The sequence below is a fragment of the Heterodontus francisci genome, chromosome 4, assembly GCF_036365525.1.
Source record: "Heterodontus francisci isolate sHetFra1 chromosome 4, sHetFra1.hap1, whole genome shotgun sequence".
NCBI classification, from domain to species: Eukaryota; Metazoa; Chordata; class Chondrichthyes; order Heterodontiformes; family Heterodontidae; genus Heterodontus; species Heterodontus francisci.
The window spans coordinates 47464737-47488158 of NC_090374.1; the positions used below are offsets into that span (position 1 = coordinate 47464737).

The window sequence follows — 23422 nt, forward strand, 5'->3', positions numbered from 1 at the left end:
CGAGCCAGCAACACCCACATCCCATGAACAAAAAAAAAACATCCATTATATATGATTGTGGGTGGCAAAGGGGCCCAATTTGCAGGTGAACAGACATTTTGGAACACAGCACACAGAGAGGATGGCAACTGTTGATCTGCTGGCAGAGTCTCCAAGTCAGAAAGCGTTGGGTGGGATGAGTGGAAGGATGTTGGCAAGGTTAAACCTGAGTGGGCACATCTTTGGATGGGGCAGGGAAGAGGAAAGAAAGAGGAAGGGGGAGGACACAAGCTAGAATGGACAATGACAAAAAGATTGATTTCAGAAATGAGACACAGCATATTGATTATTTTCAAGTAACAAAATTCAGGTCACAGCTACCTACAGTAATGATCAGACTGCCACCTGCTGGCAAATCTAGGTGAAACAATTTGCAACAATCAGCAGTACAACACAATGCAAATTTACATATTCTTAGAAATTACAATTTCAACTGATCAACTATTCTTTGATAGTACAAAGAAAGAATCATTCCACTGCAAAACTCCAAAAGTTGTGGTACTGACCCAATGCAAATTATTCCATGCATTTCCCCATCCCTCATAACTTTTTTCTTCTTCCCTGCCTCTGAAGGAATCAGCAACTTGCCTCTACAGGGACCCTCTGGCACAAACTCAAGTGATAAATGTTTTGTCGAGGGCTTCAACAGCAAACATTAGTAGGTTACATCAGCTGCATGGGGGCGTCAGAACTGAGCTTGAACCAATTGGAACCCTATGACCACAAGGCGAACTTCCAGTAGGATCCCTGGACAGCTAGAAACATGGGCAACTTGCCTCCTCCCTCAGGGTATAAACACCAGTAAAATCCCATAACTACTATGTATAAATCAGCCATGGCTCAATGGCAGCACTCTTGTCAGAGTCAGAAAGTTGAGTTAAAGTCCCATTCCAGAAACCTGAGCACACAATTCAGCACTGCACTAGTTTCAGCCCAAGAGAGCAGACAGGAAAAGCACAAGTTATCTATATGGAGCAAAGAAAGTAGGCATCGCACAAGAGGCCAGAGCTGCAGAAGGTTACAGAAAAAGGGAGTGGCAAGGCAATAAAGGAATTTAAAAACAGGGACGAGAATTTTAAAACTTTATGTAGCGAGTCCAGTTAAGTTTCTGGTCAAAGGTAATCCCTAGGATGTGGATGGTGGGAGATTTCAGCAATAGTATTTCCATTGAAGATCATGGGGAGGTGGTTAGATTCTCTCTTGTTGGAGCTGGTCATAGCCTGGCAGAGTCTGATTCAGCCCATGGATGAATGTTGCCCAAATCATGCTGCAGATGGACATGGACTGCTTCATTATCTGGAGGAGTTGTGAATAGAACTGGACACTGCAATCATCAGCGAATATCCCCATTTCTGACTTTACGATGGATGAAGCAGCTGAAGAGGTTTGGACCTAGGATACTACCCTGAGGAGCTCCTGCAGTGACCTCCTGTTTGAGATGATTGGCCTCCAACTATCTTCTTTTGTGCTAGGTATGACTTACCCAGTGGAGAGCTGCCCCACCACCCCCTCCCCCAATGATTCCTGCTGACATCAAATTTTGCCAAGGCTCCTTGATGCTACACCGATATCAAGGGCAGTCACCCTTACTCACCTCTGGAATTCAGCTCCATCATTATGTTTGGACCAAGGCTGTAATGAGGTCTGGAGCCAAGGGGCCCTGGTGGAACCCAAGCTAAGCATCAAAGCACGTTAATACTGAGGAAGTGCAGAGGTAAAGATGGAGGAACAGGATATTAAGAAATGGAAGTAAGGGGCCTTTAAATGATGGGAGAGCAAATAGGGTTGGAAATTCAACTTGTATAGCATGCCAAGGTTGGGAGCAGTCTAGTTCAGCCTGAGTGAATGGCTGGGATGGAATCAGCTACCAAAAAAGGTATGGAGTTTGCGGTGAGGGCTGAAGATAATAAAATATAATTCTTCTTTGGCACTTAAGTTCAATGTTTCAATATTAGAGGGTGATAATTTCAAATGGATTCTGAGATCATCAAATCCACAATGTATTTTTTATTGGAGCAAAGGCAGCACTTGTAAACCACCAACTGAAGGGGTACCCTTACTTTGGGAAAAGCAGGGTTTTGCATAACAGAAGCTAAATACTCACTGCCTTGCAAGAACAATACCTGTTAAAAGCAAACCAAATCTTTTAAAAAGGGATCATTTGGGACTCAAAGAAAATTAAAAGGGTTCGTCAACTACTACCCGCCAGTTCCAAACGAGCATTCTTGAAATTATCCCGCAAGCGGACCAAAAATGTAACATTCTACACTCAGACACACATCATGCATTCGTGGCTACAGGAGGTCAGAGACGGGGAATTCTGCGGCAAGTAACTCACCTCGACTCCCCAATGCCTGTCCGCCATCTACAAGGCACAGGGAGTGTGATGGAATACTCTCCACTTGCCTGGATGAGTGCTGCTCCAACACAACCAGGACAAAGCAGCCCATTTGAGTGGCACCCCATCCATCACCGTAAACAATCACACCCACCACCAACGCACAGTGACAGCATGTGTACCATCCATAAGATGCACTACAAAGAACAGTACAGCACAGGAACAGGCCATTCGGCCCTCCAAGCCTGCATCGATCTAGATGCCTGCCTAAACTAAAAGCTTCTGCACTTCAGGGGCCCATATCCCTCTATTCCCTTCCTATTCATGTATTTCTCAAGATGCCTCTTAAACGTCTCTATGGTACCTGCTTCCATCACCTCCCCCGGCAACAAGTTCCAGGCACTCACCACCCTCTGTGTAAAGAGCTTGCCTCGCACATCCCCTCTAAACCTTGCCCCTCGCACCTTAAACCTAGGTCCCCTAGTAACTGACTCTTCCACCCTGGGAAAAAGCTTCTGACTATCTACTCTGTCCATGCCACTCATAACTTTGTAAACCTCTATCATGTCACCCCTCCACCTCCGTCGTTCCAGTGAAAACAATCCGAGTTTATCCAACCTCTCCTCAGAGAATGCCCTCCAGACCAGGCAACATCCTGGTAAACCTCTTCTGTACCCTCTCCAAAGCCTCCACATCCTTCTGGTAGTGTGGCGACCAGAATTGCACACAATATTCTAAGTGTGGCCTAACTAGGGTTCTGTACAGCTGCAACATGACTTGCCAATTTTTATACTCTATTCCCCGACCGATGAAGGCAAGCATGCCGTATGCCTTCTTGACTACCTTATCCACCTGCGTTGCCACTTTCAGTGACCTGTGGACCTGTACGCGCAGATCTCTCTGCCTGTCAATACTCCTAAGGGTTCTGCCATTTACTGTATACTTCCCACCTGCATTAGACCTTCCAAAAATGCATTACCTCACATTTGTCCGGATTAAACTCCAACTGCCATTTCACCACCCAAGTTTCCAACTGATCTATATCCTGCTTGATCCTCTGACAATCCTCATGATTGTCCACAACTCCACCAACCTTTCTGTCGTCCACAAATTTACTAATCAGACCAGCTACAGTTTCCTCCAAATCATTTATATGTACTACAAACAGCAAAGGTCCCAGCACTGATCCCCACGGAACATCACTAGTCACATCCCTCCATTCAGAAAAGCACCCTTCCACTGCTACCCTCTATTTTCTATGACCGAGCCAGTTCTGTATCCATCTTGCCAGCTCACCTGATCCCGTGTGACTTCACCTTTTGTACCAGTCTGCCATGAGGGACCTTGTCAAAGGCTTTAATGAAGTCCATCTAGACAACATCCACTGCCCGCCCTTCCTTCATCAATCATCTTCGTCACTTCCTCAAAAAACTCAATCAAGTTAGTAAGACACGACCTCCCCTTCACAAAACCATGCTGTCTCTCGCTAATAAGTCCATTTGTTTCCAAATGGGAGTAAATCCTGTCCTGAAGAATCCTCTCTAATAATTTCCCTACCACTGACGTAAGGCTCACCGGCGTAGAATTTCCTGGATTATCCTTGCTACCCTTCGTAAACACAGGAACAACATTGGCTATTCTCCAGTCCTCTGGGACCTCACCTGTGGTCAATGAGGATGCAAAGATTTCTGTCAAGGCACCGCAGCAACTCACCATGCCTCCTTTGACAATACCTTCCAAACCTGCAACCTCTACCACCTAGAAGGAAAAATGCAGCAGATGCATGAGAACACCACCATCTGCAAGTTCCCCTCCAAGCCACACACCACCCTGACTTGGAACTATATCGCCGTTCCTTCACTGTCGCTGGTTCAAACTCTTGGAACTCCCTCTCTAACAGCACAGAGAGTGTACCTGCACCAAATGGACTGCAGTGGTTCAAGGACGCAACTCATCACCACCTTCAAGTGCAATTAAGGATGGGTAATAATGCTGGCCATGCCACAGACACACACATCCCATGAAACAGATAATAAAAAAAAGTTTCAAAAGATACTTATTTAATCCAAGTGTTCAGATGACCATGATAACCTTAGTCTCCAATGTCATCTGGAATCTCGAAATGTAACTGTTTAGAGAGTGAAAGCGATCCATTTTACATTTCAGATCCTTGGGTATTCAAAAATATTGATGACTGTGATAAATGCCACCAGTGTCACATGAATACACAATTATTTAAAACATTTTTCCACATTTAAATTTTTATTTTTAAAAGGGTTACAAGAGGTATAAATGAGAAAGCTCATCAAAATCCTTGAACTCCCTCCCTCAGCACTGTGGGTATACCTACATCTGATGGGCTGTAGAGGTTCAAGGCAGCAGCTCACCACCACCTTCAAGGGCAATCAGGGATAGGCAACAAATGTTGGCCTTGCCACTGAAGCCCACATCCCATGAAATGAATAAAAAATACTTTCAAAAGGTTAACAGGATGGAAACTAATGAATGCAGAAAGTGGTTCACACAATGTGGTGCATGATAAATGGACGGTAAAAATTTGCTTACCTTTTTGAACATAATTAGTGAGACAACAGCTGAGCCAGTAAAAGCTGCTGCAATAATCATCATCAGAATTCCAACAGGTATGCTGTTATTAAGAGCTGTAAGTGCCGAAATCCAGCCACTGAAACACAGAGATGATTTCAATTCTATCTTTCAAAATACAAGTTAAGGCAACTGGTAACAGTTGTAGATAACAGAAACTCTCAAACTTGACAGCTTTAATTTGAGAAGCTTCACTGGCCTGCATTTTGCAGTCAGCGGTGAAGCAAGGGTGCTTGATGTTGACCTCAAAAAGGCGGCTCGCTGAGAGATCGAGGGATCTCTGTGGCAAAAACTTTACCTCCTCTCACCGTATAGTGGATTGATTTTGATTTTTTTGATTTAGAGATACAGCACTGAAACAGGCCCTTCAGCCCACCGAGTCTGTGCCGACCAACAACCACCCATTTATACTAACCCTACAGTAATCCCATATGCCCTACCACCTACCTACACTAGGGGCAATTTATAACAGCCAATTTACCTATCACCTGCAAGTCTTTTGGCGGTGGGAGGAAACCGGAGCACCCGGAGGAAACCCACGCAGACACAGGGAGAACTTGCAAACTCCATGGACAGTACCCAGAATTGAACCCGAGCTGTGAGGCTGCGGTGCTAACCACTGTGCCACCCTAATTGTTGCATTCTTTAGTGGGGATTCCCCATGTAGAGCTGCAGAATGACATCAAGCTGTCCAAGCAGCCAAATCAATTCTCAGACAGCCAAACAGAAAATAAAAAGCACCACAATATATCACTTTTTTTAAAAAAGAGCAAATTAAAAGATTGGGACCAAGACATACAAGACAAAACTAAAACATTAAAAAAAATCTTTAATAAAAGGAACTAGTAAATCAATGGTAACATTTAACACCACAAATATTTTTTCAGGCTCAGGATCTGTTGCTCAGCAAAAACCCACATACTGGACTGAATGTGTGACTTTCTAAACAGCGATGCGAATAGTGAAATAGGAAGTTCTCACCACATCGACTGATTTCAATGATTGCTGGCTCCAGGGGTTTCATTGCACAGCCTGTGCCAGAGCAATGAGTAACAAACTGCAACTTCAGGATTTCCATTCAAGTCTGCACTTGCAGTCCCTTTCAGAGGGCTAATGACAGTGAATCCTGACAGCTTGCTGTCAAAAACCCAAGCAAAACTCAGGCCAATACATTTCAAGATTTGAAGTACTTTTTCACATTACGGAACATAGTTTCAAATGTTCCATACAATTTTTTTTTTAAAAACACTATGAAATATTTAAACCAAATGTCTCAACACCTCAATTATGTCATGGTAAGTCAAAAGGAAAAACACTGGGTAACTACACTGCTCGAGTCTGGCACAGAACCACACAAACCAGGAAGGTGTCAGTTTTAATTTTGAGATGGAGATTAGCAAAGTAAGCAGAAACTGCAGTGGTGGGAACACAATAGACCTCAGCAGTTGTGAGGGTCAGAAGAACCCAATTCCTCCATCTTGATCTTTGCCCAGTGACTCACTGCTCCAAAAGCAAGTGCATGAATGCTGACTGAAGTAAACCAGCCTTGGCTATAAATGTTCACCCAAGGAAAAAGAGAAAAAACAGCACAAAAGGATTGACCTGGATAATTCGGCATGCTTATTAAGTTCGACTTAACTTCATTTAAAGTTTCCTTTGTGAACTCAAAAATTTCACTCAAGGTAATTGATTTGAAACCAAAAAAAAAGTCAATGGAACTAATTATTCTAATTGTAATGAGAACACTCAGATGACTAATGACTTTGAAACCTAGGACTTAGTACATACCAGTTTCCCCACTGTGGAATTCCTACTGATTGCAGTACATGGACAGCAAATTGACAGATAAATACGAAAAAGAATAGAAAGAAGCTGAAGGAACTGTCACTCCTGAAATATAAAAATATGTCAGTTTCATTCAAACTGCTAATCACTTCCACGAATCCTTCACCCCTGCCTCTCAGTGTGCGTCTTGGGATAAATTGATCAGAAGCACAGAAATTGTATAAGACCTTGGCCGGGATTTTACTGGGATGCCATGGGTCCCTATGTCAGGAATAACAAACAGTGCCCTGAGCCTGTGCCAGCAGACAGCGGGACCACAGAGGCTTATTTAACAGCAGCGGCCAATTAAGAAGCTGTCGCTGGGACTGCCATCCAATTAAGGATGGCAGCCTGCCTCTCCAAGCTGCTAGGCCAGACAGCCAGGAACTCTGAGTGCCACCGACAGAGGAGGCCACTGCTGAGGCTGTAAAGGGAAAGAGGGCACTTCCATCTTGAGATGCCCTTGCAGGTAAGTAGCAACCATTATTTGTGCCAGGGCCAGGCAGGCAGGCCCCACGGTTTGGAGGGGTAACCCCTCCAGTATTGGCATCGGGGTCGGCCATTGCTGCCAGTGGGCCCCTCAGTGGATCACCAAGCAGCCAGAAAGGAAGGCACACACCCCACCCCCCACCCCACCCTAGAAGCCACCTCGATATACCCAGTCTCCCCACACGTCAGGGGCCATCCCAATGCCGGTAAAAAGCTGGTGGCTGAGCTCCTGCCATTCCACCTCCAGTAGCCTCCTGTGGCAGCAGGAACATGTCAGGCTCCCCTTCCGATGCCTTCTGCCACTATTTTACCACCCCTCCTGCCTCCAGAGCCTCAGTTTCACTTCAATTCTGGTAAAAATGGAGTAATAAAGCAGAGTTTCTTTTTCCCCAGTGAAGTAAAAAGTCAACTCAAATAAATAGTGAATTGAAAGTCAGGGAGCCCAGTGATTTTGGGGCGGGGGTGGGGGGGGAGAAATTTGGGGAAAAATGGAGCGAGAGAAGTATACTTTAAATGTGGGAAAAAGCTAGGTGATGTGGAACAGCAGAGGAATTTAAGAGTTCAGGTTCACAAGCTAATAAAAAGCAGCACCATATGGCCAGTAAAAAAAAAAGGTAAAAAGGAGGTATTGAATTAAAAAGTTGATATGTTGAATCCATGTAAAATCTTAGTAAGACCAGTTGGAGTATTGCACAAATTCAATTGGATGCTATCTTGAGGAAATATGAAAATAGACTTGCTAAACTGGAGCTTTTTTTTTTATTAATTAAAGCAGCAGAGAATATGGGTTAATTTGATAGAAGTGTTTAAAATTGTGAAAGGATTGGACAGAGCAGATCAAAACAGACTAATTCTTGTGGTTGAGGGATCCAGAACAAGGGGCTATAGATAAGATTAAAACACAAGATTTAGGACACAGAAACAAGAGTTCAGCCTCTCTAGCCTGTTTTAGTCAGTCATTCATTCATCAGATCATGGCTGACCGTATTGCAACTACATCTTCCTGCCTTAGCGCCATATCCCTCAATATCCTTACCTAACAAATCTGAACCTTAAAAAATGTTAATTTCCCCAGCATCCACATCCTTTTGAGGAAGTGGGGGGGGGGGGGGGGGGGCGGTGGAGAAAGAAAAAAAGGAAGTCAGTCAGTTTCCGATTTCCACTGTGTGGAAAAGCGTTTGCTGATTTAATTCCTAAATGACCTAGCTCGATCTTTAGGATTAAAGACCCCTTGTTAAAGACTCCCCCACTAGGAGGAAATAATTTCTCTGATCTGGCCTATTGAAACTCAATTTTAATTAGTTCAATTAGGTCACCTCTTAACCTTCTAAGCAAGGGAATACAAGGCAAGTAAATGCAACCTGCTCCTGATTTAACCTGAAGCCTGGTATCATTCTGGTGAAAGTGTTGTATCCTGTCCAAGGCCAAAAGTATCTTTCTTTCCCAAAACTGAATACAGTACTCCAGAAGTGGTTTGATCATGGCTCTGTGCAACAGAAGCATAATATCCTCACTTCTGAATTTCAACCACTTTAAAGGCCAATATTCTATAAACTTTTTTCATTACAGACATTGAAACCCATTTACTCCTCCACAGTCCCTAGTTTCGTTCCATTCAGAAAAAAAATCCCGATTTGTCTTTCTGTATCCAAAAAAGGCCAAACGTCATCTGCCACAGTTTTGCTCACAGAATCTGTTTATGCCCCTTCGTAATTTCCCCCTCCCATTTGTAAAACTTGCTGTACCTAATAGCATATATACAACTCTATTCCTTCAAGTCATTAATATATGCTATGAAAAGCTTGTTACATCCTGCCAATCAGAACATTCCCTTTTTCCCTACTCTCTTCTCTTGCCCCCCCAATTAATGAGACTGCAGAAACTACTTAAAAAAGATATAGAGTTGTTAGGATATGGAATACCCTACCAGAATAAGCTAGATATAGGAATCAGAATAGATTGGATTGGATAGATGGTTTATGGAAAGGGAATAAAAGTTATACAGATCTGACACTTCGGTGTGACAAGTCAATCTTTCAAATGAGAAGAAAAACCAGATCATTCTTAGCTGGTTGAATAGGACAAACTTCAGGGATTTATTTTCAGCACACAAGCAGATATCTTGTTTTTAACCAGACCGACTGAATTGGATAGCCATTTTTGAGAGCAATTATGTATTTGAACCTCATAGTCTCTTTGTACACACCCTCCAGTGCCTTTGTGTTAACTGTATACACCCATTTTCTTTTTCCCCATCCCAAAATGTTTTGCCTTGAACTTAGCCACACTAATTTTCAACTATCTCCCCACTGCACCAACCTGTCTACATGTTCCCAAAATCTTTTTTTTCCCCCTAAAAAAAAAAGTCCCCCACATGATTTGCTAAATCTCCCACTTTTAGGGGGATCAGCAAATGTCCAGATTAAATGTTCCCTATAGTCAAGTCCAAATCATCTATATCTACACATACAAAAGGACCCAAGTGCATCTACTAATCCATGAGATACACCACTTCCAACTCTTCTCCAGTCTGAGCAATGCCCATTTATCTTACCTTTCCATCTGCTTATCAATTTTCTATCCATTCTGCTACATTTTCTCTTGTATGCCACTAGCTTCCAATAAGCCTTTTGAGGCACCTTCTGAAAATCCATACACATTATATTTACCACATTCCCTTTAAAATTAAGCCAGTCATTACATCAAGAAAAACTAAGTTAACAAGTCTATACTAGATGCCCCCCCAACCACTTGCCCATTCTAAAATTAAATGGAGAGTTTCTCATGTATGCTAACTGATAATTAATTCATCTAATATACGGTCAGAATATCGCAATTTCAAAGGCAACCATGAACTTATGCACATCATGACTTGCCACTAATTTGATCAAACTTACTAGACAAACTATGTATTGATAAATAGCTTGAAAATCATACATGTCAAATATCTTGTGAATGGCATTCAGATGAGCAAAATTTCAGCAGCACTTATGAAAGATACAATTTCCATAATTTATTTACTTTTCATCTTCTTGTGGAGGTGCAATGCTTGCAAGCTTAAAAAAAGCCCATTTTTAAGTTGATGTTACATGTATTACATTTATTTCACCTTCTAAACATTATAAATACAATGAGTCAAAAGGGTCAATTTACTAACCTGAAGGCTTTGTAGAGTGGTCTGTACCAACAAATAAATGAACAGGGGGTAAAAAGCAAGAACCAGAGGATGGCCAGGCCAAAGTCCACCCCTCGGTAGCTATCAACACAGAACCAGGCAAGGCAACCAATAATATTTACCAGGAGTGTTACTGCATGGACTGTGGATGGGAAAAAATAAAATTAAGTCTAAAAATGGAACCCGTTTAAAGTATTACATTTTAGGAGTTGCAAGATCACTTTACAGTTGAAACCAACTTTGGTCAGAAATCAGCTCCACTGGTCAGATTTACATTGAAACACAATATAGCAAATTTCTCACATTTAATGACATGTTGCCAACAAAAAAAAACCTTGCACCAGTGAATAAGTTGCCAATTTACACCAAAATGTCATGATACCTGATGTGAATTTACAAGGCCAATTGGAAGGTCAGCAGTTCCTAACAAATAGGTGGAGTCTACTTAGTTTGTCCATTCAATTCAATTATCCCAATGTTCTCAAACTGATGAGCATTGATCCAAGTGGTACGTTTGAAGTTTACCCAGTAGAATTTCATGGCAATTTATAGACACTGTAAATGATTGGAGGAGAGGGGAAAACAAAACATAAAACTGTTATGCATTTTCTGAAAACAGTTAAGGCATTTCTCTCTCTCCTGGTTAATTTAAATACAATAAACTGGTATGACTTCTTTATTCAGGCTTTGTAATATGTGGACTCGAGAACGATTTTTATAGATTCTGAAAATGCATGTTCACAACTTTTAATTTATGCATCAGGTAGCAATCCCAGCATATTGACTGTAATCAGTGGCAAGCATTCTCATTGAGACAAACATTTATAACACTTGACAAAATTTAAATATTTTACATGCTACCTTCCAACAGAATACTATAAACATTAAAAGTCAATAAAGTAGCTTGTAGAATTTACATACACATCCATAAGTAGTAGAGCATCTTGACTGTTTTTTGAAATTCAACAGGGATATCTACAGAGAGGTCCTGATAGAAACACGGTCCCACAGGGCATCGTTCAGGAAGGGGAGGCCAATTGTTCTTCCGAGCTGAAAAGACAACAAACCTTATTGTGTACAGTTCCATACATCAATTGATGATAGATAAGAAAACCTTATTCCCATCTTGCCCAGGAGATAAAAATTTCTACTGAAATATAACACATTATTGCTGATCGTAATGAAGGAAAGGCCACAGAAGGCAAAATAAGTAGAATGCCATGGTGGCTGTTTCATAATTCTCTATACATGGTATTTCCCAACTTTTTGAAAACAAACATTTACAAAACCAGCTAATATTCTACAAATTGCATTCCATTTCAGCAATCTTCAGCCAGAAGTGCCGAGTTGATGATCCATCTCAACCCCCTCCTGAAGTCGTCTGGCATCTGTGATGCCAGACTTCAGCCAATTTGATACACTGTGCATGATATCAAGAAACAAGTGAAGGCACTGGATACTGCAGGGCTATGGGCCCTGACAATATTCTGGCAATAAGACTGAAGATCTGTGCTCCAAAAGTTGCCACGGCCCTAGCCAAGCTGTTCCGGTACAGCTAGAACACTAGCATCTACCTGGCAATGTGGAAAATTTCCCAGGTATGCCCTGTACACAAAAAGCAGAACAAGTCCAACCCAACCAATTACCACCCCATCAGTCTATGCTCGATCATCAGTAAAGTTATGGAAGGGGTCATCGATAGTGCTATCAAGTGGTGCTTGCTTAGCAATGACCTGCTCAGTGATTCTCAGTTTGGGTTCCACCAGGGCCACTCAGCTCCTGACCTCATTACAGCCTTGGTTCAAACATGGACAAAAGAGCTGAACTCAAAGTGAGGTGACAGTGACTGTCCTGGACATCAAGGCAGCATTTGACCAAGTATGGCATCAAGGAGCCTGAACAAAACTGGAGTCAATAGGATCGGGGGGAAAACGCACCGCCGGCTGGAGTCGTACCTAGCGCAAAAGGAAGATGGTTGCGGTTGTTGGAGGCCAACCATCTCAGCTCCAGAATATCACTGCAGGAGTTCCTCAGGGTAGTGTCCTAGGATCAACCATCTTTAGTAGCTTTAATGATATTCCTTCAATCATAAAGGTCAGAACTGGGGATGTTCACTGATGACTGCACAATCTTCAGCACTTTTTGTGATTCCTCAGATACTGAAGCAGTCCGTCTAGAAATGCAGCAAGACCTGGACAACATTCAGGCTTAGGCTGATAAGTGGCAAGTAACATTTGTGCCATATAAGTACCAGGCAATGACCATCTGCAACGAGAGAGAATCTAACCATCTCCTCTTGACATTGAATCCCCCACTATCAACATCCCAGGGGTTACCATTGACCAGAAATTGAACTGGAGTAGCCATATAAATACCGTGGCTACAAGAGCAGGTCAGAGCCTAAGAATCCTGCAGCGAGTAACTTACCTCCTGACTCCCCAAAGCCTGTCCATCATCTACAAGGCACAAGTCAGGAGTGTGATGGAATACTCTCCACTTGCCTAGATGGGTGCCCACCTCCCATGAATGAATAAAAAAAAAAATTCAGCATTTGCTGTATAGGAACTGCAATTTTTGTGAACATGATATAGATTTATCAAAACTGACCTTAACTGCAGTTGCCTGGCTGGGTGCAGGTCCAACATGGGATCCAGGGTGAGCTAGCAAATTGGATACAAAATTGGCTTGGTGATAGGAGGCAGAGGGTGGTAGTGGAGGGTTGTTTTTCAGATTGGAGGCCAGTGACCAGTGGTGTGCCGCAGGGATCAGTGCTGGGCCCTCTATTGTTGGTCATATATATTAATGACTCGGATGTGAACGTAAGGGACATGATTAGTAAGTTTGCAGATGACACCAAAATTGGTGGTATAGTGGACAGTGAAGAAGATTGTCCAAGGTTAAAACAGGATATAGATCAACTGGGAAAGTGGGCAAGGGAGTGGCAAATGGAATTTAACGCAAACAAGTGTGAAGTGATGCATTTTGGGAAGTTAAACCAGGGCAGGACATATACAGTGAATGGCAGGGCCCTGGGGAGTGTTGTTGAGCAGAGAGACCTTGGGGTGCAAGTACACAGTTCCCTGAAAGTGGCAACACAGGTAGACAGGGTGGTGAAGGCGGCATATGGCATGCTTGCCTTCATTAGCCGAGGCATTGAGTACAAGAGTTGGGATGTCATGTTACAGCTGTACATAACGTTGGTTAGGCCGCATTTGGAGTACTGTGTGCAGTTCTGGTCGCCGCACTACAGGAAAGATGTGATTAAGCTGGAGAGGGTGCAGAAAAGATTCACAAGGATGTTGCCTGGTTTGGAGGGCTTGAGTTATAAAGAGAGATTGGATAGGCTGGGTCTGTTTTCCCTGGAGCGAAAGAGGCTGAGAGGGGACATGATAGAGGTATATATAATTATGAGAGGCAGAGATAGGGTAGATAGCCAGAGTCTGTTTCCCATGGTAGGGGTGACTAAAACTAGAGGGCATAGATTTAAGGTGAGAGGGAGGAGGTTTAAAGGGGATCAAAGGTCAAATTTTTCACACAAAGAATAGTGGGTATCTGGAATGAGCTGCCTGAGGAGGTGGTGGAGGCAGGAACAGTAGCGACATTTAAGAGACATCTGGACAGGTACTTGAATGAGCAAGGCATAGAAGGATATGGAATTAATGCAGGCAGGTGGGATTAGTATAGATAGGCATTATGGTCGGCATGGACACGGTGGGCCGAAGGGCCTGTTTCTATGCTGTACGACGCTGACTCCAACACAAGAAGCTCGACACCACCCAGGACAAAGCAAGCTGCTTAATTGGCACCCCATCCACTGTGCACCATCTACAAGATGCACTGCAGAAACTCACCAAGGCTCCTTAGACACACCTTCCAAACCCATGGCCTCTACCACCTAGAAAAAGGAGGGCAGCAGATTTCCCCTCCAAGCCACATACCATCCTGACTTGGAACTACATCGCCGTTCCTTCACTGTCGCTGGGTCAAAATCCTGGAACTCCCTTCCTAACAGCACTGTGGGTGTACCAACTGCAAATGGACTGCAACGATTCAAGAAGGCAGCTCACCGCCATCTTAGAGGGCAATTAATGGTGGGTAATAAATGCTGACCTGGCCAGTGACGCCCACATCCCATGAACGAATATAAAAAAAACCTTTTACCTAAAATTATTTAGGTATGTTGGCCTAGTAAACTATGAGCTACAAATGTCATATCCTTCTAATATATGAAATTTATATATAAATACAAGGATCTTCTTTAGAAGGAATGTGACTACATACGATCATAGCTGAGATTTTTCATCTCACGTTCCCGACGATCGAGCTCTGCTGCTTTTTGCTCTAGTTCTTCTTGACGTCTCAGCAGCTCAGCCTGGGCTGCAGCAGTTTCCTAAAAACATAATACTCAAACTCATTTTTAAATTTTAGTCAAGTGAAAGCTGCAATTCAAATTAAACACACAATTCAGCAGTTTGATAGTTACCTTCAGATTGGGTTCCAACTTTGTACATGCATTATCCTTTTACAAATCTAAGTATCTGATTTTGTGCAGATAAAGGAGGGAAAAGGTAGTTTTTCCAGCATAAAGTACCTCTCCTATTACAAGTCCAGCAATGTTACTTCCAAACTTCTTTTCCAGAGAACTGATCAAACTAGTTTCAGCAAAAGTAGATATTCTCCAGAAGCAGCAGCAAAACCCCATAAAGCACACCCAACTAGGAAGCAATTACAACCCTTACTGTGTAATTGCAGGCTGTGATCCAGAAACAGACACAGGTTCCATCATACGTCATGTTAAAATTTCTGCATTACTACAATTTAAAATGTAGCTAGGCCATGGGAGTGGGGTTTTTAAAAAATGTACGCCATGACTGTTGCTTCTATTAGCCTGTCCTTTTTTTCCCCAACAGTCTGCAAGAAGAGCGAATATACAATTAGGCAAGAGATATTTCGTCGAAATCAGATATTCTTTCTCCAGTCTGCGTTATTAGATGGCTTGCTAATGAATACTGTTACATTGGCCTGAGTGGGGTGGGGGTTTAAAATTCCAATAACTGCCCCAGGCAGCTAAGAGTTGATTTTTACTTGCCATACATTCAGAGCGATAAAGAGTTCAGAATCTTTTCTGGGCTGTTGAGAAAAAGGAGTTACCTAGCCACGAAGACACTCGCCGATTTAAAAGGCTGTCTTTGATCTGAAAGTGTCAGAAACTGCCTGGATCATCTATGTATTATTGCAATTTATCATTTTTAAAAGCTCATTTATTTCAACCATTTAGCATAACAGAACTGTCCCAACACCCAGTTAAAAGAAACACCACCTGAAAAAAAAACTAAAAATTCTGTAACACTAGCTAAGTGGTTTCTAATGCTGTTGGTTATTAGGTACAACTGTGATTCTGTTGATCTGGAAAAGTCACGTCAAGCAGTTGGTGTGTTTGGATCTTGCTGGTATGCAATTACTTAACGCGCAAAGATTTATTCTTAAACATAGCATTTACAATCCTACAACTGTACAAATTCCTGAGAAGTCAAAAATACTAATGCATTTTAAACTTACCTGCGTATGTGGTGCATATGTGGGTGGCTCCTCTGTTGGCTTCATAATAGCTGGCTGTGTACTGGGCATAGGACGCTTTTCAACATTTCCTGGTGGTGCCTAAGTAGCAAAACACTCAATGTATCAAAATGTATAATCAGAAGCAACACCATGGCACATTAATATAATCATTTACATCTGCCAACAGAAAAAAAAACTTGCACATCTTTAGGACTGGCAAAAAGGGCAGCAGGCAATTATGCGATGCAGGTGTTTGAAAGGGATCTTCCACAATAGTGGAAGGGGAGGGGAGAGAGGTACACAACAGAAATGAAGCCTATAACCATTCCTCCACCCCTCACCCCTAATATCTGCACTGTTGGAGACTCATTTACCAGGACTGAGTTAGGTACCATCCATCAGTTGATGCATTTAGTGCACTTTTAATGTATTTTCCAACTGCATGACAGAAAACTAAGTACAGTATGCATTTTTCAATTCAACTATCAGTCATTTTCTGGCTCAGAGCAAGGAATCAGTAGTTTAAAAAGGGTTTTGGTGGGGGGGGGGGGGGGGGGGGGGAGGGGGGGGAAGTACCAGCTTTTATATAAACCTTTCACTTCTTTTGGATGGTCCCAAAGCAATGGTCAGGGCAAGGAACAGAAAGAAACTCATCACACAGTTACAAGCCAGTTACCAGGTGTCAGAGCAATTAACAAGGTAGCCATTTTGCCAGGCACATGACATGGGACAAAGCCAGTTTGCCATTTAGTGACCAATACTGACACTTGATTATAGATCTATAAACCGACTCTAAACTCAAGAGACGGTGTTCAAAATGCCTTTGCATAGGTTTAGAATGTAGCTAGTATTAGATGTCAGTAAGGGCAATATAGAATCCAAAGAGTTAGCACCTGTTTACACTATCCGACTCCAAATTGTTGCTCTGTTCCTCTCTATTAAAATATTAGATATTTAATGTGCACATGTGGGAGCATCCATACAGGGATGTTAAATAAGCTTTGGGCATGTTCAGCACCCATGAAGTCCAGTTTTGAAAGCAAAAAAAATTTAGTGCTTCACTCTGGAGTCAAATATGAAGCTCTAACCAGTCTGATAAGATCCAGCTACTGAATTGGGACTGACAAAAATATACCTGACATGTGTTAGCATTAGCTCAAATTTTGAAAACCAGTTTCCATCTCATCCCAGCCCCAACTCCAATATGCCCAGACTGAAGTTTTCTTTGGGGGAAAAAGATGGCATCTTAAATAACTAAGCAAGCAAGATCCATTTTGGGAGGAAACTGATCTGTTGTTGAAACTCCCCATTTACCACAAGTCTTCAAATGCTTAAACCTTCAAATCTGGGTATATGTCAAAACATCTGCCAGCATCACAGGCCTTTGCCAATGCCACTTTTAAACTAGCGATGACATGGTATGCAAATCGAGGAGGATTAGCCCCTAGATTCTCTATTCCTGTGCTGGTTACACCTGGCCTCTAACATTTTCTTCCATTTCATGCCTTTGTCTGTTAGTGGAATAGTGTCTGGTAATTACATTTATTATCAGGTAGATACACATTCTCTTCGCAAAACAGTACAAGAGTGAATTGAAATTTTCATACCGTTCGCCCATCTGTGAAAGGATTGTATTCCTCTAATGCTGGTGGAGGATTTCTTGTCACCTGTGTAACTGATGGATCCTAGAATGGAAAGCAGCAAGAAGCAACAAATGAAGTGTCGGTGCATAACGAAAATTTAATTGCCATTATTATAAAAGTACTTGAATTTTGTGTTAAATTTTGAGGACTTGTGTTTTTAAAAAAAAGTGAAAAGGATTCCAAAGATGCTGGACTTCATGCTTTTTGAAAAAACAGAGGTCATCGGAAGGTCATTTGGATTTGGTTTGTAAACAACTCATCTGAAGACAGGTGACTTCCAGTAAAAGTACCCGGTGGGGACTTTTTGACCTGGGAAAAGAGGTTTACCGAGAAGTGACAGGTCAAGATTTATAGGTCAGGAGGCCTGACTGTGGAGATATTGCTTTGGTTTCACTTTGGACAGTCAGTTGGGGTGAGGAAAGGGTTTTGAAAAGGAGTTAAAAGTTAACCTGCCGTGGACAGGGATAAAAAGTATACTATATGATTGTTTACCCAGATACAGATGCAGTCATTGTGTGACTGGTGGAAAAGTGGAATTCCTCCCACCTCGGTCGTAACACCATCAATAGTTTAGGCAGAAGTATGTGATACCTTCCTGTGAAACACCTTCTAATCTCATTGTACAAGCTGCTAAGTAAGCCTTGCCAACCCAACCAGTGCTTCACAACTTTTTATCCCCTTAAGATGAAATGTGGGAATTGTTTACATTGTCACAACAGAGGACAATTTTGTCATTTGTGCTCACAAGCAAAAAAAAGTTAAATTTTGCAAGAAAGCCTACTTTTGCTAGACCTGGTATCCCAATTTAAAGCTCAAGTATGCATTTCAAAATTTTCATATCTTTGTACAACATTTTGAAACTGTTTCACAGCTGCACAAATACAATAGGAAGCCAAATGACTTCATACATGAAACAGATCCTAACCAATAGGATATAGAGATGGTGGCGATGTGAGAAAAAAAAAAGACTTTGGGGTCAATCTGCTGGTGGGAGGAGGGGGGGCGGGTGTAAAGAGAGCAAGACAGTGCATGAGAGAAGGATGTGTTGCTTTCTACCAGCTTCCTGCTTAAATGGTGCAACTAAAACTAAGTTGGGACATTAACAGTGAATAATCTGGTTTGGCAGAAAAATTTGGCAACTTGTACTTATCAATTACCAATCTGGGGCATTTTCAATGTGACCACAGTCCTAGATCAGACAGAGAAAAAAAATCAAAAAGATTCAAAACTCCAGCTGAAATCAGACCTGTCCTTTGGTATTGCAGATGCAATTTTTTTTTTTTTAAACTCAACACGATATAAAATCTGAAATGAGAACAGAAAGTGCCAGAAATACTCAGCAAGTCTGGCAGCATCTGCAGAGAGAAACAGAGTTAACGTTTCAGGTTTGCGACCCTTCAGCTGATGAAAGGTCACAGACCTGAAACGTTAACTGTTTCTCTCTCTCTCTCTCCACAGATGCTGCAAGACCTGCTGAGTATTTCCAGCACTTTCTGTTCTCATTTCGGAGTTCCAGCATCTGCAGTATTTTGCTCTTATAATTAGAATATAAAATCCATTTTGTAGTCATATACACCAAACAAACAGTAATTGCACAAATTAAGATTCAATGCAACAGTAAAAGAATTTTGCAAGGCACTTGGCTATATAAAGAATGCTCCTTCAGAAAGGCAAAACTGGCCTCCACATTCCATGGAGATTACCAAGTTAGTCCATCATAAATATTGACAGACCACAAAAATGTCAGTCGGAAATTTAGGAGAATGCATATCTGAACGAACTATAGCAAGCTTCATGGAACATACATCACCACCCCCTGTACTCAATTAAGTAAGGGTCTCAACTCCATGAGCTAAAAGTTATGAAACTTGACAATATCTTTTGGTAGATAGTAGGCTTGTATCTAGCAAATTTTATGTTCCGATATATTTTGTTGCAATATAGCAATATCAAAATTATTTGGTCATTTCTCCCCTCCTCTCTTGGTAACTACAAAACCATTCTGCTAAATTCCTATCCCCATTGTAAATCTGGTAAACAAAAACAAAAAAAATCAATGCAATCATTTTAGCTAACTAATGACACGTGTTCATATTAAAACTTATCCGTCAATGGTTTTCTTTATAAAATTAATTGAAAAATGCAAATACACAATTCAGACATTGCAACTGACATGACAAATGATTGTAAAAGGGACAATTCTGCCCAAAACAGATATATTATAAAGCAAGAGTTTAAATATAAATGAATACTTCATAAGAACAAAAAGTAAACACCTAGCAAGTGTCCATTTGGGCGCGGTGGTGTAGAAAATGATAGATAACTTTGGAAATTGTAATAGACGACATATAAATCAGGACAGCAGGAATTCTGCTGTCAATTTGATCAGAGTCATATACAGTATATAGAAGGTGGCCATTCAGTCCATGCTGTGGAGCAATCTAGTCAATTCTACTCCCCACTTGAACCTCATAGCCCTGCAAGTTTATTTCCTTCAAGTACTCACCCAATTTCCTTTATCGATTAGGATGTTAGTATAGTAAGTTGGATATGCTTTGTTTCTGTACAAGGTTACTGAACATATTGCAGCTGTATGAAATTTCAACTTTTCATTCAGTTAGCATGATTATTATAGTCTTCGAGCCACAATGTTCTGAAATAGCCAACTGAGGTATATTTATGGTGTGCAAGGGGTTTGGGAGGGGCGGAAAAAAAGATAAATTGTTTGAGTACGTTTCCTTAGTTCCTATGTGGAAAATGGATGCAAGATCTGTGGGGGACAGTAGCACTGTACAAAAAAAAATGTCCTTACAGTAGGAGAACAAAAGAATCAACTAACTCCCAAGATTGAATCGCCTATCAGCGATGGAAAGACTGCTGGATGTTAAGTTAGCTGGCTTTGATTGATCATTGCTAGGACGCTACAGTGTGTTAATTCAGCAGAAGGACACCATCGGTCCAGACAAAATATAATGATGTAAAGTCGGAGAAATGAAGTTGTGGCCAGAGCTCAGAGTAATAGCAAAAAAAGGACATATGGGAAAGATCGACACCCAGGCAGATAATTATATTGCAATCCCTGCACATGGTAAATTCTGTAAGTAAATTTGAAACATTTATTTCCTGGACTTTAAAATGGAAAGATGCATTTGGACTGTGTTCTCCTGCAGTTGGAGGAGGAGTGCTTACTTCCTTTAATAGAGGCCAGGTACTCAAATACATCGAGTTTAGTAACCGCTCCTTGAAAAAAAGTCTTAGCAGCAAAACCATACATTCAGAGCCAACAAATTTTAAGCATAGGCAGACAACCATTAAATATTTTAATACTAGATGGAAAACCCTATCTTCAGGATTCTTCTTTGCAAGTAGGACATATAGAAGTACTAGAGAATAGAGACCTGCAAAAAACCCGACCCTGACAGAACCACATCCGACCCAAGTGCGACCAGAGTCCTTCCATTTTTTCCCGCCCCTGACCATCAGTTAACTTAACTTCCGTTCTTCACTTAGTTACTGATCTGCACAAGCTTAAAATAACAAAACCACCTTTCTAGTCCAAAAATTAAATTAACAGTGGAGCCACTTACCTGTGATTGAGCGTGTCCGACCCGGCCTTGAATGCAGGACCTGGAAGTGCAACCTGACCCGAACCCAACACGTCACGTCATCGGGTCCGGGTTGGGTAGCAGGCCTTTACTAGAGAAAGCTAACTTGTTTCAAGTTTCTCTATGCCAGACACGTTCTACACAAAACAACTTTACAGGACTGACTGGAGCCATCTGGATGGATGGTAGCAAATTTAACTCAATGCAGCACAGCTTCTCTGAAATAGGTATGGCATTTAAAAAAGGTAAATCACAGGCAAGTTGTTTTGGAAATATTGAGAAAATGGTGAAATCCATGGTTGAAAAGCTTTTTTTTTTCTTTAAAAAAGACCCTAACTGAGAGGGAAACTAGAATTCAAACAAACAGAAATGGATCCTAAAAACTGAAACAGAAAAGGAAACCAAAACAACTTTGGGTTTCTAGGGAAAAATGACACTGGTTAGAACCAGATAAAAAAGGAGAGCCCTCCCCAGATCAGGCAGGAGTGGAGCACTGGCAAGCAGAAGAAAGTGAAGGCAGAGACAGCTCCTGGATTCAGTTATTTAAAAGTAGCCAACTACCCAGACCCAGCCATACAGTGCAGATTGTCATTGAAGGACTCGAATAAAAAAGGGAGGACTGGTAAATCCACACCATCAAGACCATCATAAGCAGAGCCGAGGTGGTTCAGGACAAAGGCCCGCTCTGTCTGCAAAAAAAAAAGCGACCCGAGCCCTTCCATTTTTTCCTGCGTCCAACCACCTTCCGTTTTTCACTTTATTGCTGATCTGCACAAGCTTAAAATAACAAAACCACCTTTCTAGTCCTAAAATTAAATTAACATTGGAGCCACTTCCCTGTGACGGAGTATGTCCATCCCAGCCTGAATGCCAGACCCGGAAGTGCAACCCAACCAGACACATGTTGCCGGGTCCCGTCGGGTTCAGGTCGGATAGCAGGGCTTTAGTTCAGGACAAGTTCACCTTGTGGTGAAGACCGCACCCATGGAGTTCAGATTGAGAGGGAACTGCTGTCAAAAGAACAATGGCTAAATCCTTGAAGGAAACTGAAAATCTACCAGAGGAACTGCAGGGCTGTGAAGAATTGAGAGACTCGAATTTGATCCATAAGATAGGGCAAAAGAAAATAAGTAGCCCAATGCTACCTAAATACCAATACAAAACTTCCTGAATTACATTATTTTGTCACGAGTATACTACTGCAGTGTTCAAAGTCCAATATAATTCATAGAAAAAGAACTGAATGCAGGATTACTTACTGGGAGAGTACAAATAGTTTGATGGCACAGTATGCATTTCCAATCCATTAAATTTTAATTAAAAATATGTAAACCATAAAATAAGCCAAGATGCATTAATTTTCCAGAGTAAAGAAGACAGGACATACAGGCAAAGAACCACAGCACAGTGGGGAGGAGATTACACAACACTCAAGTCATATTTGCATGCTTTACCAGAACTGCTTCCATGAGCAAAAATAGAACAGGAGGGAAAAAAAAACTCAGCTCCAACATTGAGCTGTTCTTGCCAATTCCATTTCTGTTCTCCTTCAGGAGCTGTACAATTTCTCTAAAGGACTCCCACTGGTTTTAAGATTATAAAAAGCTGAACAAAGATATAGCTCTGTTAGAAAGAAAACACCCAATAACTACTAAACTTGCTGAAATTATTCCAGCTATTATATACACCAGATTAACAAAATAAACTTAAACAAAAAAAGAATAATGTTTGTGTGAGCTACGGTGACATTTCCTCCATCAGCACAAATTGACATATTGTGCCTGACTGGCCAAGGGGCGGCACAGTGGTTAGCACCGCAGCCTCACAGCTCCAGCGACCCGGTACTGCCTGTGCGGAGTTTGCAAGTTCTCCCTGTGAACCGTGTGGGTTTTCGCCGGGTGCTCCGGTTTCCTCCCACAGCCAAAGACTTGCAGGTTGATAGGTAAATTGGCCATTATAAATTGCCCCTACTATAGGTAGGTGGTAGGGGAATATAGGGAAGGTGGGAATATGGGATTAGTGTAGGGTTAGTATAAATGGGTGGTTGATGGTCGGCACAGACTCGGTGGGTCGAAGGGCCTGTTTCAGTGCTGTATCTCTAAATAAAAATAAAAAGGTGAAATTGTGCCCAGGTTTCCAAACAAAC

At 41.8% G+C, this 23422-nt stretch overlaps 1 protein-coding gene across 1 annotated transcript in view; it reads right to left on the bottom strand.

Annotated features, from left to right (window-relative positions):
• LOC137369006 (secretory carrier-associated membrane protein 1-like) overlaps positions 1-23422 on the bottom strand; it is a 53578-nt gene that overhangs the window by 12937 nt on the left and 17219 nt on the right. The window contains exons 2-8 of the mRNA XM_068029474.1: positions 17636-17713; positions 16029-16127; positions 14751-14859; positions 11391-11519; positions 10452-10611; positions 6770-6871; positions 4943-5060 (exon numbers count right to left, since the gene is read on the bottom strand). Of these exons, the coding sequence (XP_067885575.1) occupies positions 4943-5060; positions 6770-6871; positions 10452-10611; positions 11391-11519; positions 14751-14859; positions 16029-16127; positions 17636-17713 (795 nt within the window). The remainder of the gene's footprint in view (positions 1-4942; positions 5061-6769; positions 6872-10451; positions 10612-11390; positions 11520-14750; positions 14860-16028; positions 16128-17635; positions 17714-23422) is intronic.